Source organism: Camelus ferus, chromosome 30 (genome assembly GCF_009834535.1).
Source record: "Camelus ferus isolate YT-003-E chromosome 30, BCGSAC_Cfer_1.0, whole genome shotgun sequence".
NCBI lineage: Eukaryota > Metazoa > Chordata > Mammalia > Artiodactyla > Camelidae > Camelus > Camelus ferus.
The window spans coordinates 1826962-1843512 of record NC_045725.1 but is presented as its reverse complement, the minus strand read 5'-3'; the positions used below and the strand labels follow the sequence as shown (position 1 = coordinate 1843512).

The following is a 16551-nucleotide window of genomic DNA, read 5'->3' as shown; positions in this document are numbered from 1 at the left end:
TGTTTTTTACAACTTGAAGATTTGTGGCAATCCTGCATTGTCAGATGATGTTTAGCATTTTTTAGCAATAAAATATTTCTCAAGGCATGTACATTTTTTCAGACGTAATGCTGTTGCACACCTAATAGACTACAGTGTAGTGTAAACATAACTTTTATGTGCATCAGGACACCAAAAATTTGTGTGACTCTCTTTTGCCATATTTGCTTTACTGTGGTGGTCTGGGGTCAAACCCACAATATCTCTGAGGTATGCCTGTGTCTTGTAAAATTATATGTAAATTTTACATATGTAAAAGTACTTAAATGTTCCCCATGTACACAGAATCGCACATCAGAAAGTGCCATAATTTTTGCTTTATCTCTCAAACATAGTCTAGAAAACTTGAGGAGGAGGAAGGCCTGTTATATCGACCTATACTTCTGCTATTTCTGTTGTTCTCTTCCCTGATGTTCAGAAATTCTTTTATTATTTCTGTTCTGTGTTAGAATTCCTTAGCTGTTTTTTGAGGGTAGGTCTAATGGAAACCAATCTCTTAGTTTTCCTTCATCCTTCATTCCTGAAGGATAATTTCACCAGATACACAATTTGGGGCTGATAGTTCTTTTCTTTTAGCACTTGGAAAATATGTGACTTCTGTTTGGCCTCCATGATTTCTGATAAGAAATCTGTCATTTGAATGATTTTGCCTTTGTCAGTAAGTTATCATTTCTCACTTCTTTCAAGGTTTGTCTTTAGTTTTCAGTAGTTTGATTATTATGGTCTTAGCAGAGATTTCTTTGAGTTTATACTGTTTCACTTGGTTTCTTGAATCTTTTATCAAATTACAAGTTTTCAGCTATTACATGTTTGGATGCTCTAGTGACCCCTTGTGAGCTCTATTCCTTATCTCATGTGGTTATGACTTCTCTTCATTTGTTTTAAGTCTGTGTTTTCTGTAATGATTGGGTTATTTTTGTTCTGTCTTCAGGTTCGTTGATTTTTCCTCTGTCTCCTCCATTCTGCTGCTCAGCCTGTCCATTCCATTTTAAATCTCTGCTGTTACACTTTCTAGTTTCAACATTTTCATTTGACTCTAATTCAGATTAGCTATTTCTTTGCTGAGTCAATTTTTTTGGTATGATTCAAGCATGTTTATAATTGCTTATTGAAACATTTTTATGATGAATGTTTTGAAACTCTTACCAGATAATTTCAGCATCTGTGTCATTTTGATATTAGCATCTCTAGATTCTCTTTTCTCATTTAAGTTGAGATGTTTCTGGGTTTTGGTGTAGCGAATGATTTTTTGATAGTATCCTGGACGTTTTGGTATTATTCTGTGGGGCTCTGGACCTTAGTTAAGTCTTGCATTTTATCAGTCTCTTTTAAAAAGAGACTCATGCTGAGAACAGAATAAAATATTAATATGTTTCTTGGTAGAGGCAACACAGTATTTTTTAGTGTTGGTTTTCTCATTCTGAGTGTCTCTACACAATTTTCCCTGAGTCTTAAAAATTTTACAATTATGATGATCCTAAAAGTATTTTATGAGTTTTAAAGATAAAACTTTTCCTTTGCTGTGATGGTTTGCGATTGGAAAGCTTTTTTAAAGTACAGAATGATTCTTAAGAGCATTTTTCAGAGTGATTCCTTGGAATCAGAAACATATTCTTAAGATTTGTAGACTTTCCTTTGAAAGGATTCTGTAGTGTCACTCGAGTCTACAGGGTTCTTCACACCTCCCCGAACAGGAAGGGCCACTTACTTCTCTGCGGCTGTCTGCATTGGTGTGCAGGTGGGGCTGGTGACTGGGAGCAGCGCGTTGGGGCACCTGGAGTCTGTGTCCTGGCTGCCTGGCCCTGCTCGTCTCTAAATTTCCGGGCGGTGCTCTCATGGTGTTCAGTATTGTACCACTAACTCTCACTCAGGCATTTGTCTCAGTTTATGTGTAGCGTTAGTGTAATTTCTTATGTTGAGAAGTTGATATTCAGGTTTCTTATAAAACATAAGAGGAGTCAGTAGCTTGGAGCTTACTGTGTTCCCGGTCCACAGTGGCGGCACCGCTCAGCCTGAGGGACTGACTGATCTTTGTCCTTATTGCTTGCTTTTGCCACTAAGGTGAAGACACGCTTCTCAGGCACTGTTCCTTTAATTTTTTTTTTAAACTATTCCATTGTTTATCTCCTCTACTGCTGTAGGAGGGAAGGGGTTACGATTTCTCAGTAGTTCAGACAGGTCTCCTGCTTATTAATGACTCATCAGTGACACAGTTGAACTTGGAAGCTGTATTTGATGAAGGAAATACACAATTTCTTTATAGCATTTTGTTGCTTTGTTTTTCTATTTTATTAACATACAAGCAAAGAGGGAGCATTTATTTTTCCTAAAGAAGGTTTAAGCATTTTCGCCCTTTAGTATCATCAAAATGGAAACAATAAGGCTGTTAGGTGCTTAACTTAAAAACGTGAGTTTAAGATAGTTACTGTATTGACTACTTTCACTTAGATACGTGTGAATTACGCACCTTCCAGTACTTCAGCGTCTTGTTGAAAGTTCCTCATTTGTTTTAAACCTTCGGCAGCAGCTGAGGTGGTTGTGTGCAGTTCTTAGCTCCGCAGTCCTCTTGGGTTCAGTATCATCCATTCTGTCGTCTTTGTTCACATTGTTTTTACTCATTTTAAAAATATGTTTCCAGAATTATACTTAATTGCTGGAAACGTTGATTTTTCTTGAGTGACAAACCAATTAAATGTGTATGACACCAGGCAACAAAGACACTTAAGATTCCCTGCTTACCCTGTCTGAAAAAATCCATTATTCATCATCTCATTGTTTTTAAATACTGAGATAAATTTTTCAGTACAATAGGAAAATTGCCTTGGAAGTGGAGTGAGTTGCTTGCCGGTTCAAAGGCTCCGTTCATGAAGGCGAGGTTACCAAGCTCGGTGCCGCCTGTGTTCATCGTCTCTCAGACTCACTGTCCTGCTTTTCCAGCACTAAACTCCGTATGATTGTGACTTGTGCTAAAATGCAACACAGTTGCTGAAAACTTAATGGAAAAGACTAAAAATCTCATTTTGTTGTACAGTATTGTAATATTTTTAAGTAGTGTTTTGAATTTTAATTGCATTTTGTATAAATAGTCATTTCTAGTTGACTGTTTTAAAAGACAGAAGTAAGAAAAAGGAAGTTTTGAGAGGAAAAACATTAATTCTGTTTTAGATCATGTAAATTTTTGCCTGAACCATCTAAAATGATTAGTCCCTTGGCTGTAGGGTGTTGTATGGTGGTATCGACAGTGGTTGGAGTGGTTTGTAGAGGATTAAATGGAGAGCTTAAAACGGGTGTGCTTTTGCTTAGTGGAGGAAGGTGTTCCAGAGAGGGGCAAACACAGTGACTGCTGCTTCTCTTAACATTTGCTTTCAGCTAGAGTTCTTCACTTTCTTACTTTTGGTGACTATACAGTATTCCATCATATGCTAAGCAACACTCATCATTGCTATTGAGGGTTTTCCATGCTTTTTGGGTGACCAGCGCAGCACTGTGATGGTCATCCACAGAGCTGTATCTTGTATACAGGTAAGTAGGACCTGTGGTTAAAGTTTAATTACATTACAAAAAAAAAGAGCTTTTGATGAATCATCCCAAATTGTTCTCCAAAAAAGTTGCCACATTCTTACCAGCAATTAACAGTGCCTGGTTATTGGAGACTGTTGACCATGCCAAATGTTAAATTTTTTTTTCAGTTGTTTTAATTTGCATGCTTTGAAAACAAAAATTGTCCCCAGGTTTACAGCCTTCCATTGACATCCCCTTCCACTTAGCATTCAAGTCATACTCTTTGTCTTGGTCGGGCTTTCTCTGCCCCTGGAGCCCTCCAGGCTCGGCAGCCCTGACTGGGCCTTCCTAGACCTTCATTCAGGTGTCGGCTTCTTGAGACTCGGCTTCCTTGGTGGTCAAAGGAAGCCCCCACCTGCCACTTCTCCTCTTCTGCTTCCTTTATCGTCTTCCGAGCACGTCTCCCTTTGAAAATAGCCTGTTCACTTCTTGTTTTTGTCCTGTAGGTACTTAAGCTGCACGTGAGTAGGGGCTTGTGTTCCTCTTTGCTGCTGTCCCTGCAGGGCTTGGGACAGTGCTGGCACACAGTAGGCACTCAGATGTTTATTGAAATCCTAACATGGTTGAACATAATTTTGTTAAGTATAGCTGTATTTCTTCCTTAGTGAATTGTCTTTGTTCATCTATCATTTGAGGTGTTTGCTTCTTTATGGATTTTTATTGATTTGTGAGAACGCTTATGAAGAATCGTTTTTCTGTCATGTGCTGCAAATATTTCCCCCAGTTTCTCATTTGCTTTGAAATTTTCTTCTTTGATGATGCAGAATACAGGCCTCCGGAGGGCCAGGCCATAGTAAGGACTCAGTAGACTTCAGCCATCCATTTTCCAGGGCTTCTCAGTCTAAGAAGCCTTCAGGGTTCTTTTTCTTTCTGGTTTGTTGTCTGCTTGACAGACCTGTTCCCAGAAGCACGGCTCTCTTGAGTGAACTTGCCCTACGTGTAAGGATCTGGCTTCTCCAGGGTACCTGTATCTAGTGCAGCGTGTTGACTGAGGAGGGGCCTCCGTGGTGAGTACCAGTAAAGCCTGGCACGGCGGGGATGTGGGTCGAGATGAGGGAGTATCCATGTCCGGGGTGACTTGGCTGCTGGGGAGCAGGGTATCATCAACAATACTTGGAGAATTTTTTTCTTTTAAAAGCATTATGGTAAAATATACATAAGAGTTACCATCTTAGCCATTTTTTTTAAATTTCTTTTTCATGGGGGGCCGGGTAATTTCAGGTTTATTTGTTTTTTTATTTTTTTACACAGAGGTACTGGGACTTGAACCCAGCACCTGTGAGTGCCATGCACTTCAGCACCGAGCTGTACCCTCCCCCCTCCATCTCGGCCATTTTTAAGTGTACAATACAAGGGCATTATGTACACTAACATTGTTGTGCAACCGTCACCACCAGTCACCCACACAACTCACCACCTTTCCAAACTGAAACTCTGTGTCCATTAAACACTAACTCCCACCCTCCCCATTCCCTGGTAACCTCTGTCTGCCTTCTGTCTATGAATTTGACTGCTCCAGGGACCTCATCCAAGTGGAATCATTCAAAATTTGTCTTCTATGCCTGGCTTATTTCACTGAGCATAATGTCTTCGAGGCTTGTGTCAGAATTTCCTTCGTTTTTAAAGCCGAGTAATATCCCATCATATGTATGTTTCACCTTTGTGGACATTTGAGCTTCTTTTCTTGTAGTAACATTTTCTGTTAATTGTCTAGGAATTAAGTGAATGCGTGTGAATAGAGTAGATTAGTGCCTGACCGTCTGAGCTTTCGGTGACTGTCCAATGCTGGGTCCGTCTCCTCAGCAGCAACCCTTCAGCACTGAATTATTGATAAGCAGGGAGTGGGAGGGAGAGGGTGGTGGCTCACATGTTAACTCCGTTTGCTTTGTTCAGTCTTCTGCTTTCAGCACAGCCTCCCTTCCCCAGAGGATGAGCTTCCAAGGTCTTGGCGGGGAGCGGTGTGTTTTTTTCGTAGCTTTCAGTCCATTCCTGTTTCAGCACCCCTTCAGAGCCCTCACAGGTGCCTGGAGCTGCCGGTCCCCAGCCCTCCCGGGCCCTGAGGCTCCGTCCCTGGTCCCTCATTCCCTCACTGCCGGCTCCAGACCCCATTTTCCTGGCTCTGCCTGCTTCCCAGCAGGTGGACAGCAGTCCTGCTGGGCTAGGGTGGGGCGTCCCCAGGAAGAGGGGGCTGGAGAGGGGGCTGGCGACACATTCCCTTCCCTGCAAACTGTGGGCTGGCGAGGCAGGGTGACACATTCCTTTCCCTGCAAACCGTGGTACCAAACCCAGGTCCGGCTGCTCCCCGCTTGAAGATCAGTGCCCGCAGGGCAGTTGTTGGTAGGAAGGGAAGTTGCCTTTGTTCAGAAAGCTGGCGGTCTAGGGGAGAAGGTGGACTCGTGTCCTCCAAAGCCAGCTCCCGGGATTCTGCTTGGCCATGAAGGTCTTACAGGAAAAGGGAAGTAATCTCAGCTCATCACTGAGGCAGAGGGCCAGGCTCGCTGCCGTCTCCCCTGTGCGTGGGCTCGTCAGCTCCTCGTCGTCTGTCTCTAGATGCTGTCTTGTTCATACAGTTTGCTCCGAGGCTACTGAAGGGGAGGCTAGGGAAGAGACGCGGTCATCCTGTTAGTTACTTCTTCTCCACATCTACCTCTGCTCTATGGAAAGAACCAGCAGGTTAGGCGAGGTATCATGTGATCAAAAGACCTGACAAGTGTGCCTGGACGGGAGATGATAGGGCTTGGGGCGCCGGTTTAAGGTTGGTTACAGCATAGCCGTGCTGAAGTGACAAGAAAAGGGACTTCTCAGGGCGGTTTCCCGCAAAGAGCTGCTTGCAGATTCACACCCCCACCCCCGCCATCAGCTATCAGTCCATTTCTGTGGGGTGAGGTGATGAGGGTCCGTCTTCCTGCTTCGTGCTGAGAGAGGGGATCGAGGTCTTAGGGTGAAAGCAGCTCTCTGCTGACAGTTTGGGTTGCCCGCTTCCATATACGGACAGAGCCAGCTCCAGGTGCTTTGACGTCCATAAAGATAAAGATCTGAGCAGTAGTGCAAACCCTGTTCTCTTGAGCCAGTTCCTGGGCTCGTGCTGGCCAGTCAGTCCCGCCCAAGATGGAGCAGCCGACTGTCATGGCTGCAGTCTGGTTGTCATGCAGGTAGCTTTTCCCTCTGCTGGCAGTTACAGTGTCTGGAAAACGACTCAGGAGTGTGTGTCGACACTGAGCCTGACTCTGTTGTCCTAGTCATTAGCTGCTTGCGCCTGCTCTTTTGTGACTCTGGGGCCTGGGAGACTTCAGCTTTTCTACAGACAAGAGGCAGAGGACGTAGAAGGCCTTTGTGCTGGGGGGTGTCCCCTCAGGGCTCTGCTTCGTTCTAGCTTCTCCAGCGCCTGTCCTAAACGAAAGCCTTCATGTAGACTGAAGACCGCTTGGCCGGCCTCAGCATTCTGTTCTTACCTTTATCCAGGTACCAACTGGAAGATGAGTCTGCCCATTTGGATGAAATGCCATTAATGATGTCTGAAGAAGGCTTTGAGAATGACGAAAGTGATTACCACACGTTACCGCGAGCCAGGGTCACACAGCGAAAAAGAGGGCTGGAGTGGTTTGTCTGCGGAGGATGGAAGTTCCTCTGCACCAGGTTTGTTATCTGTTGCTGCCTAATTTCCTACGTTGTGAGGTTATTAGTTAGCTTATAAGCTTCACTTCTAAACACATTTATTTCTACTCAAACTAAGGAAGCTACTCTCTAAATAACATGAAGAATATTTGTATCATTAGTTAAAACCAAACAGCGCTCATCTGAAAGAGACAGGAAACTAAATTCAGTTTTTTGTGAGATGCTTTAATGTTTAAAAGATGGGGAAGGTTAGTGATACTGTAATTAATGCATGGTAGAATTAATTCTGGTCACTGTGTTGACATTGATAAACTGTGTTCTTTTCTTTTCCACCTGTAATTATATAGTGGTCACTTGGTATCTGGGGGGTTGGTTCTGGGACCCCTGCAGGTACCAAATGTGGATGCTCAAGCCCGTGTGTAAAATGGCCTTGTATTTGCACGTTGCCTGCACACATCCTCCTGTTTACTTTAGATCGTCTCTAGATTACTTACAATATCTAATACAGTGTAAATGCTGTGTAAATAGTTGCCGGTATGTGGCAAATTCAATTTTGCTTTTTTGGAACTTTCTGGAATTTTTTTCTGAATATTTTTGACCCATGGTTAGTTGAATCTGCAGATGCAGAACCAGATATGGAGAGCTGGCTCCTCTCTTCCAGAAAGGTAGATGTGGACCTATAAAATGCAGTGTAATAACACTGCAGCTGTGAGTGCTGTTTGACTTTGATTCTTCAAGTGGAATAACATTCTACTGTTAATTTAACCAGAAAGCCACGAAGATAAGAATCTCTCATCCTTTATGCACGTTCACTGGTGGTTGAGATAGATTAATGCTGTGTGTTCACGTTTGGCTTTGGAGCCTGGGACACTTTGCCACTGGCGTCCTGCCAGCCCGGGGACAGGCAGGCGACACTACAGCTGACCAGTGCTGTCACGAGCGGCCTGTGTCCAGCAAGTTACAGCTTCTACAGTCTTCCTGCGTTCAGGGTTTATAGTCAGTTCCTTCACTTTGCAGAAGTATGTTCTTACAACTGATTTGAATTCTGGGTCAGCTTGTGGGGTGGTATTCAGATGCGGACTCCCAGGGACTCCGAGGAACCCCTCAGTGGTTGGAGGCATAGAGTCTCAAGGCAGGTCTACGTGGGTTCACCAGCCCCTTTCAGCTTGCGGTCAGAGTTGCCTCTGCTTCGTCTTTCGTATCTGGTGTAAGCTTTCACATGAAGAGGGGATTTCATGGCTAAACAATGTTTTAGAAATTGCTGACTTGTGATACTAATAGTGTGTCAGTGGCTTTAAAAGTTTTTTTCTAGGTTAAATAGCCAATATTCCTGAAGTGTTCCTTGTGGGTACACACTTAATTCTGGAGGTAATTTCTTTAACAGGTATTGGATTACACAGATTTTCTTTGTTTTTGGTTTTCTTGTTTCAGTTGTGATGCTTTGTGCTTTTCAAGGGATTTATCTGTTTTCAAGTTTATATTTAAATCTCCATGGTCTCGCTAGTGTGTGAGGCTCTGCAGGGGCGGCGTCTTCCAAACCCCTGATGCTGACGATGTGTCCCTCTCCCTTTTTTCACTTATCTTGATAGGAGATTATTATCTTATTATTACCAGTTTTATTCTTTTCAGAGAGCCAAACTTCTGGTGTTTTCTTCTCTTTTGAAATTTTAAACTTTTACCTTGAAATAAGTTCAAACTTGAAATAAATTCACTTTTATTTTGAAATAAATTCAACCTTACAGAAAAGTGTAGAATGGTGCAGAGAATTCCTGTCTGTCCCTCCTACAGATTCACCAATTTTTAATGTTTTTGATTTATTTTATCATTCTGTTTATATCTCACTGTGATTTTCTGAGTCATTTCAGACTAGGTTGCTTTACATCTTAATACTTCCTTGTGTATTTCTTAGGAAGAAGTTGTTTTCTTACATAACCATCGTACAGTTACCAAACTCAGGAAATTTAACATCGTTACATTCTTTACACCTACTTTAAGTCCATATTCAGTCTTGTCCCTTGTCCCAGTAATGCCCGTGGTAGCACACATTTTCTCTGCTACTGGATGTGGCCTTGAGGTGACACCCCTGTTAGTCTCCTTTAATCTGGAGTTGTTCTTAGTGTTTGTCATTGACATTTTTGAGGGCTACAGAGGGAGTATTCATGGACTGTTTCAGATTTTGGTTTGTCTGATCTTTTCTCACTGTTAGATTCAGGTTAACATCCTGTAAACATGCTGTGAACAATCATGTACAAGTTTGTGTGTGTGGACATGCATTTTCACTTCCCTGGGATAAATAAATGCCAAGGAGTACGATTGCTGGATTAGATGTTAGATGTATGTTTGTTTCTTAGCAAACTGCTGCCCACGGTGGCTGTGCCATTTTACATTCCCACCGGCTGCTTGCGAGAAACCCAGCATCTCTTCATCTTTGCCATCATTTGTTGTTGTCACTGTTTTTTTTTTTAGCTGTTACGATATGTGTGTAGTGATGGCTCATTGCGGTCTTCTGCATTTTCCAAATGACTAGTGAGGTTGTACATCGTGTTTGCCATTTGTGTATCTTCGTAAATGTCACTTCTTGTCTATTCCAGTTTCTAATTAGATCGTTTTTTTTTTTTTATGTTGAATTTTGAGAGTTCCTTTTTCTTTTTTTGTTTGTGTATATTGTGCTTTTGGTGGCATGTCTAAACTTTTCACTAAGCACTGTGTCTTGGCAGTTTTTTCCTAAAAGTTTTATAGTTCTGCATTTTGTTGTTGTTAATTTTCTTATAAGGTAGGAGGTTTAGTTTGGGGTTCATTTCTGGCTCCAGCACTGCTGGTTGGAGAGACCCTCTTCCTTGCTGATTCTGTTAGTGCCTGTGGCGGCAGGCAGTCGGCTGCGCACGAGTGGGGCTCTCTGGGCCCTCTCCAGGGTCGCTGCTGCACTTGGTTGTCTGTGCGTCTGCCCTGCTAGTGCCGCTCCGTCTGCAGCATGTCCCTTTGTTAAGTCTGAAAATTGGGAAGACTGATCCCTCCTATTTTATTTTTCTCTTTCACGATTTTCTTAGCTTCAGTTCCACTGCCTTTCTGTAGAAGTTTTGGAGTAATCTTGGCCATACTTACAAAAACCTTTCTGGGATTTTGGTAGGAATTGTGTTTAACTTGTATATGCTAATTGCGAGGGATTGACATCTTTACTGCTTTGAATCTTTTAGATCATGAACATGCTATGTCTCACCATTTCTTTAGATACTTTGATCTTTTTTAATCAGCATTTTGTAGTTTTCAGCACGTAAGTCCTGTATCTATTGAATTTGCTCCTAAGTATTTTTTTCTTTCTTTTTTTTTTCCGGTGATTATAATTGGTATGGTATTTTAAATTTTGGTTCCCACGTGTTCATTGCTAGTGTATGGATCTATAGTTGATTTTCGTATATTTTTTATCCTACAACCTTGCCGAACTCACTTGTTAGTGCTAAGAGTGTTTTTGTAGATTTCTTGGCGTTCCCTGTATAGATAGCCATGTCATTTCCAAATAGGGATAGTTCTGTTTCTTCCTTTACAATCCGTTTGTCTTTTCTTTTCTTTTTCTTTTTTTTGCCTTAGGGGAATGGTTGGAGTACACACCACTACACTACTTAGGGGAGGTGGTGGTGAGAGTGCACACCCTCCTTGCCTGGTTCCCAGTCTAGGGAGAGAGCTTTCAGTATTTCACCAGTAAGTGTGATGTGAACTGTAGGTTCTTTTTTTTAACTGATTGCTTCATTAAAACTATTCAGTTTTCTTTTTAAAAATCTACCTGTAGTGGATCTAATACAAACAGTTCTGTCAGATCCACCTGGAGAGTAAGCTTGAGAGCCGTTATTGTTGTGACAGTGGAGGCCACTGGGAAGGATGGCGTCCCTAAAAATGTCATTGGATGTGTGGTTTGGGTCTGTGGAGAGTGAAGGGAGGGGCGTCTGGGGAAAGGGCAGTTTGGAAAGGAAGACTAGTGATCCGGCTTCTCAGGTGGCAGAAGAAACAGGGAGGAAGGGTGAGGTAGTGAAGACGACTTTCATCCTTAACCGGGAACATGGGTTCCTGTAAGTGAGGAGGTGTCCAGGGTGTAGATGAGGGCTGAAAAAATTAGAGAATTGGTCATGCTTAGGTGGAGATCATCCATAATCAACAAAGGGAAGAATCAATAATCATGCATTTGTATTGAGCCTGGCATAATGTTATTACTGTTTGTCCATCAGGGAAAGACCTGAGCAGTTACAAAAGCGGCTGTGGGGGGGGTGGGGGTGGTCGCTGCGGTGGGATGGTGGCCGGTGTGTGGCTGAGGACGCAGGTGCAGCAGAGGAGCTCGGGTGGTGCCGCGGTTACGGTGTGATGGCTGTGGTATGCAGGTCAGAGGTGCGTGTTCCTGAGTAGGGGTGGAGGGGGGGTGCTCTTTGAGATGAACTGTCTCAACACTGTTACAGCCAAGGACTGCAGAGCCCCTCTCGTGGTAGTGGAGGGCCTGCGCCTGAGTCGGGCTTGACAAGCCAGGGCCCTCGCTCTTTGCTCCCTGGGCTGGGAGTGATGCTAGGACAGGAGGTGTGCCCCGACGGGATGGGGCCTGGCTCCCGGCTGTGTGAACGCCTGTGCTCACCATCCTGAAGGGAACCACCTGCAGGTCACTGGGACGAGAAGGCCCAGGATCTGTATCTGACGGGTGAAGAGAATTCCTGGATAACAGAAAGTCGCTGAGAACCCTGAGGAGGTGACTACTGCTGGGCACGGAGCGGTGAGGACGTGGACGGTCTCATGTCAGTGTGTGGGCTTCCCGGGGGCCTAGTGTGCTTGGAAGTGGCACTTCCCTGTAACAGTCAGATACTGCCGAGGAGCGTGGACGTTGAATGCTGAGTACTTCTTTGAATTAATTACTTTTGATCTTTTACAGGATTTTGTTTCTACCAAATGCAACATAGCCAAATTTCGGATTTTGTTTGTAATATTCCTTTTCTTAAGGAAAATATCAAGAACATATTTGAAAATGTAGATGTTGGCAGCAAAAGCTCCCATGTTTTGGGAACATTAAAACCACTCAGTAATATACTAGACACATGCATGAAGTCTTCGGCTCAGTGAGCTGTGACCCTTTGGAGCAGCTCACTGGCCTGTCGTGATGGGCTTCTCCCCATTGGCGTGGCGCTCGCCAGTGGACGTCTCCTTTTCCGCGGCTCAAGGTGCTGCCACGCTCCTCTCTTGTGCACTGGGCACCTGCTCTGCCAAGAAACTCTCATGGAAATTAAAAACTTCCCCTTACAGAACAAACAGTACATTTAGCAACTTAGATTGGTCTTATTTTCTTTATTTCTTATAAATTTCCAGTTTTGAATATTTGCCAACCTATTTTCTGGATACCAGCTATTATAAAATTGTGTTACTAAGATTGTTAGATGATGGATCGAAGAGTAGAAGAGATATAAAATTGGTTTAATTGCAGGAGGAGAATGTTAGTGAATGTTGTGGTAAAGGTAGATAGCAAATAATATTAATGAGTTGTAAATATTTCAGTGTGTTTCTATTTATAGATTCTGTGAAAAGTAAGGCTTATTTTAAAATTATTCTTAATTTCAGGGGTTGAGTAGGCTATAATTTCTTCACGGCTGAAGAACTGCTTTCTCGTTTTTATCATATGGCAAAAATTCCAACTCTGATACGTTGAAAATACTTTCCTGTCACCTGTCTTCTAAAACTGTAGATGTCCTTCATGTGACTTACTGTGACGTGTACTGTTAGGGAGTTCTCTCAGGGGGCGGAGCAGGTTATGCCTTTCTTGCGAGATTTACATTTCACTCGCTGTCAGAAATCACTCTGTCCTTTCCCAAGTGGAGCCGCCGAATGGCATTTCCATGTGAAGGGCGGGGAGTATCAGGTGCTGGGATTACCCCGGTTCTGAAGGGCCTCTGCACTTGCAGTTACCCGCTGCACACTTGGCGTGCAGAAGCGTGGGCAAACGCTCGTCTTATGAGGGGACATCAGTGCTGTGTTGTTCTTGGCTTGGTGACCAAAGGTGCCTGTTGGATATGATCATTTTTGTTTTTGGAAGGGTGCTGTCTAGATTTTGGGAGTTATTGTGGCAACTTAAAATTTTAGAAGACCGGGATCTTGGCATGTAAAGATGCTTTATTTAATTTTAGAGTGCTACTTTGATTATGGATGCATTCGTGAAAAGCTACCAATCCTAAAATGTTTTAAGAGAAAAGTGTATTTTATGCACTATTGGATTTAGTTTCAGTTTGACTTGACATTGTAAGGTGGTTTATATACTGATTCTGAATAATCAGTGCTGTGGAAAATGTTCAGTGTGCATAGAAACGTCCTTAGGTAAAGCTCCGGGTTCCTCTCCTCCAGGGCCTTCTCTGGTTCTCCCTCTCACTCACTGGTGTTTGCCAGCATGTTTTACTCGTATTACTTTGCCCTCAACAATCGCCTATACTTTGGTTCTCCTCCTTAGCTCTGCAGTTCAGTCAGGCTTACACGTACGGCTTTTTTGGTTACAAGTATCTTCTTTATTTTGGGGTTTTTGTCCTTTGCTCTTAGCCCTAAAGTCACTTGCCTTCTCTTTCTGGTAGTTAGTTTCTGTCTGCATAATCCAGTGGCAGTTCTGGTGGAGCCCCAGGCTTTTAAAACTTCAAGCCTCTGTATTCATTTAGTTTTGCGAAGTAGTGTGTGATTTGATGGTGGCTCCCTAACTACTATGTGGTTCTGTCTTTACATGAGGAAATAGTAAGAAGACTTTGATTTGTTTGTAGTTATTAGTAGCAAAGTGTTGCAAATAATTCAGTTACACCTTGTAAGCCTGGCGTTGTTGCGGGGAGAGCACCAGAGGGAGGCGGGGCTCGGGCTCGGGCTCTGGTCTCAGCTCTGCTGAGTTGTTTCACTTGGGGAATCACTCAGCTCTCTGGCCTCTGGTCTTCTCTCACGTGAGACGTGGGAGCTTGGCATCTGTGGCGTGGGGTTGCAGGTGTCCAAGACCGGGAGTGCCTGGTGTGGCAGGGTGGAGATGGGCCCTTCAGAGCTGCTGCTGAGAGCGCTGGGGGAAGGGCCCTCGTGGACGCTGGGCTGTTTGGGGCTGTGACTCTGGTAGAGGCAGACGTTGAGCAGTATGGTTTTGCATCCGCGGGTTAAGGTGGGTTGGGCTGGAGGGAAGCATCCTTGTAAGGGGGTTCAGGTCCTACTGTAAAAGTGTAAAAGCAACAGGAAAGTGAGAAATAGTACTCTGAAGCTTATTATCTTGTATTTGAAGACTCAATTTTGTTTCATTTGAGCAGAAACAAGGTCAGATATTACCAACATTTACCGAGGTCAACTTGACCAGCCCCCTTCCCCCACACCAAAGCCTAGTAAGGGTGGGAATACTTTTTTGACAGTCTTAAATCATTTGATAGTACTGTGGTTCACAACTGTTGGAAATTTATAAGTATACTTTATGTGTGGAGATGCTGTTCGTTTTGATTTATTTTTTTAACAGTGAGGGCAAGCGGTGATGAGAAATTTCTGTTCTTACAGAGTTGGGTCTTATCTGCTCTGGTCGAAGCAGGAGGCAGAGTTTGGGGAAGTTGCAGAGCTGACCTGCGCCGCATTCATGTGGCTTTCCTCAGCCCCACGTGGGTTGGATAGGGCCGCAAGGGAGCAATGCTTGAGGCTCCTTCAGGCGACAAGGCGTATGCCCACTGGGAGGACTGGGAGCTTCCAGAGGGCAGACCCCCTCCTTCCAGACTGAGGATCTTTTGAGCACAGCCAAGAGTTAGGTGGATATTCAGTAGGGTGATGCAGACTTCAGTTTAAACACATGCATCCCTCGTACAGGATGCTACTGGGAGTGACTTATAAAGTAACAGGTCTGAGTGTAAGGTGATTTCTAAAGAATCATGTCAGAATGACTGGAGTAAAGAGAAGACATGCAGTGATATTACGATGTAAGTCCTGATATGTCAACTCATTTTGTAATCATACGTTCTAAGACTGTCCTTGTCATGCAGAACTTCATGTTAACTTTTGAGCTTACTTGTCACAAAGTTAGGAGTGTCTGCCTTATCCTTCTGGTTTGCTGTTCTAGCCTTGACTACGTCTAGAAGGTAATGTTTAACAACTTCTCTTCCCTTGATAAACCATTCTGAGCCTCTGCATTTTAGAAATTTTAATTAAACTGAATTATTAATACTGAAGTTTAAATTCATGATTACTTTAAGCTTAATAGAGGTAAATTTAATGTCTTTTCATCATTTTCTGAAGTATTTTGAGGCAAGTTATCCTCCTAGAAACTTTATCCTCTCTGCTCAAAAGTAGTGGTTTGTAAGTCCAGGAAGGGGAAGAGTTTGTGCTCCTGGAACCTGGCACTATTGGAACAAGGGTAGATTTATAATTAAAATGTTTATTGCATAGATGAAGATAGCTGTATGAAAATGCAATCAAGCTTTTATTACCATTAGAATATTCCATTAAACATTAGGATCCTTTCTAAATATTGAATGGAGCTTAAGTCTTCATTTTATATTAACGCTACTAGAAAAGTCATCTTTTAAGGAAGGAAAAAAGTGACTACCTGAGAGAAGAGAGGGTCGCATCCTAATTAATTGACATCTGAGAGCCTTTGTCATCAGATCACTGAGTGTGTATTGAGAATTGCCAATAACATATATGTGGCGATTCTTCCCTCAGAATGTAAAGCTTTGACTGCTGCAGAATGCTAAAGGTTTGGTTTTGCCAAGCAGAGGGTCTCACCAGGGAAGGTAATTTCCTTGAGGTTCTAGAAGTCACTGTACGCTCACTCAAGCCTTCCAGTGTTTCTATGTCAAACTTAGGTTAGTACAGCCGACCTGTTTTAAGAAAACTCCTGGAGATGAGCGGTAGATGTGCTGTTGGAGTCTGGTAAACGCAGAAACGATCACTGTGGGCTCTAGATATGCAGAATTGATTAAAACCTTTTAAAAAAGCACAATGTGTATTTTTTGTTTCATGCAGTTGCTGTGATTGGCTGATAAATATTTGTCAAAGAAAGAGAGAACTGAAAGCTCGCACAGTGTGGCTTGGATATCCGGAAAAGTGTGAAGAAAAACATCCCAGAAATTCTATAAAAAATCAAAAATACAGTGTATTTACCTTTATACCTGGGGTAAGACCACCAAGTTCTTAAAAACGAGTTACCGATCAGAGATTGCCGATTCCTCTGCTTTCGTTTTCCTCTTGCTCATTCTGTCGTAGCCAAACCAGGTCCTTTTGCTTCTGAACCATGGTGTTTCGTGTAATTGTTAAATATACATTTTAATAGCCACATCATAGAATTCAGCTTAGGAAAATTTACAGTTAGATTATTGCCTTCAATTC

General features: G+C 43.0%; 1 protein-coding gene and 1 long non-coding RNA gene across 13 annotated transcripts in view; one reads left to right on the top strand and one right to left on the bottom strand.

Annotated features, from left to right (window-relative positions):
* The window catches only part of ATP9B (ATPase phospholipid transporting 9B (putative)), a 155676-nt gene that overhangs the window by 5044 nt on the left and 134081 nt on the right, over positions 1-16551 (top strand). For 5 of the 12 annotated variants that reach the window (XM_032470609.1, XM_032470608.1, XM_032470613.1 and 2 more), the window contains exons 2-3: positions 7063-7236; positions 16189-16339. In XM_032470609.1, the coding sequence (XP_032326500.1) occupies positions 7063-7236; positions 16189-16339 (325 nt within the window). Of the gene's footprint in view, positions 1-7062; positions 7237-16188; positions 16340-16551 lie in introns of those variants that run through there. The other 7 variants (XM_032470619.1, XM_032470618.1, XM_032470616.1 and 4 more) reach the window with 2 other exon arrangements.
* LOC116660663 lies at positions 436-16503 on the bottom strand. The gene is made up of 3 exons (XR_004316245.1): positions 16347-16503; positions 16110-16114; positions 436-446 (listed from the first exon to the last, which is right to left on the bottom strand). It is a non-coding gene; the product is annotated as an uncharacterized LOC116660663 (long non-coding RNA).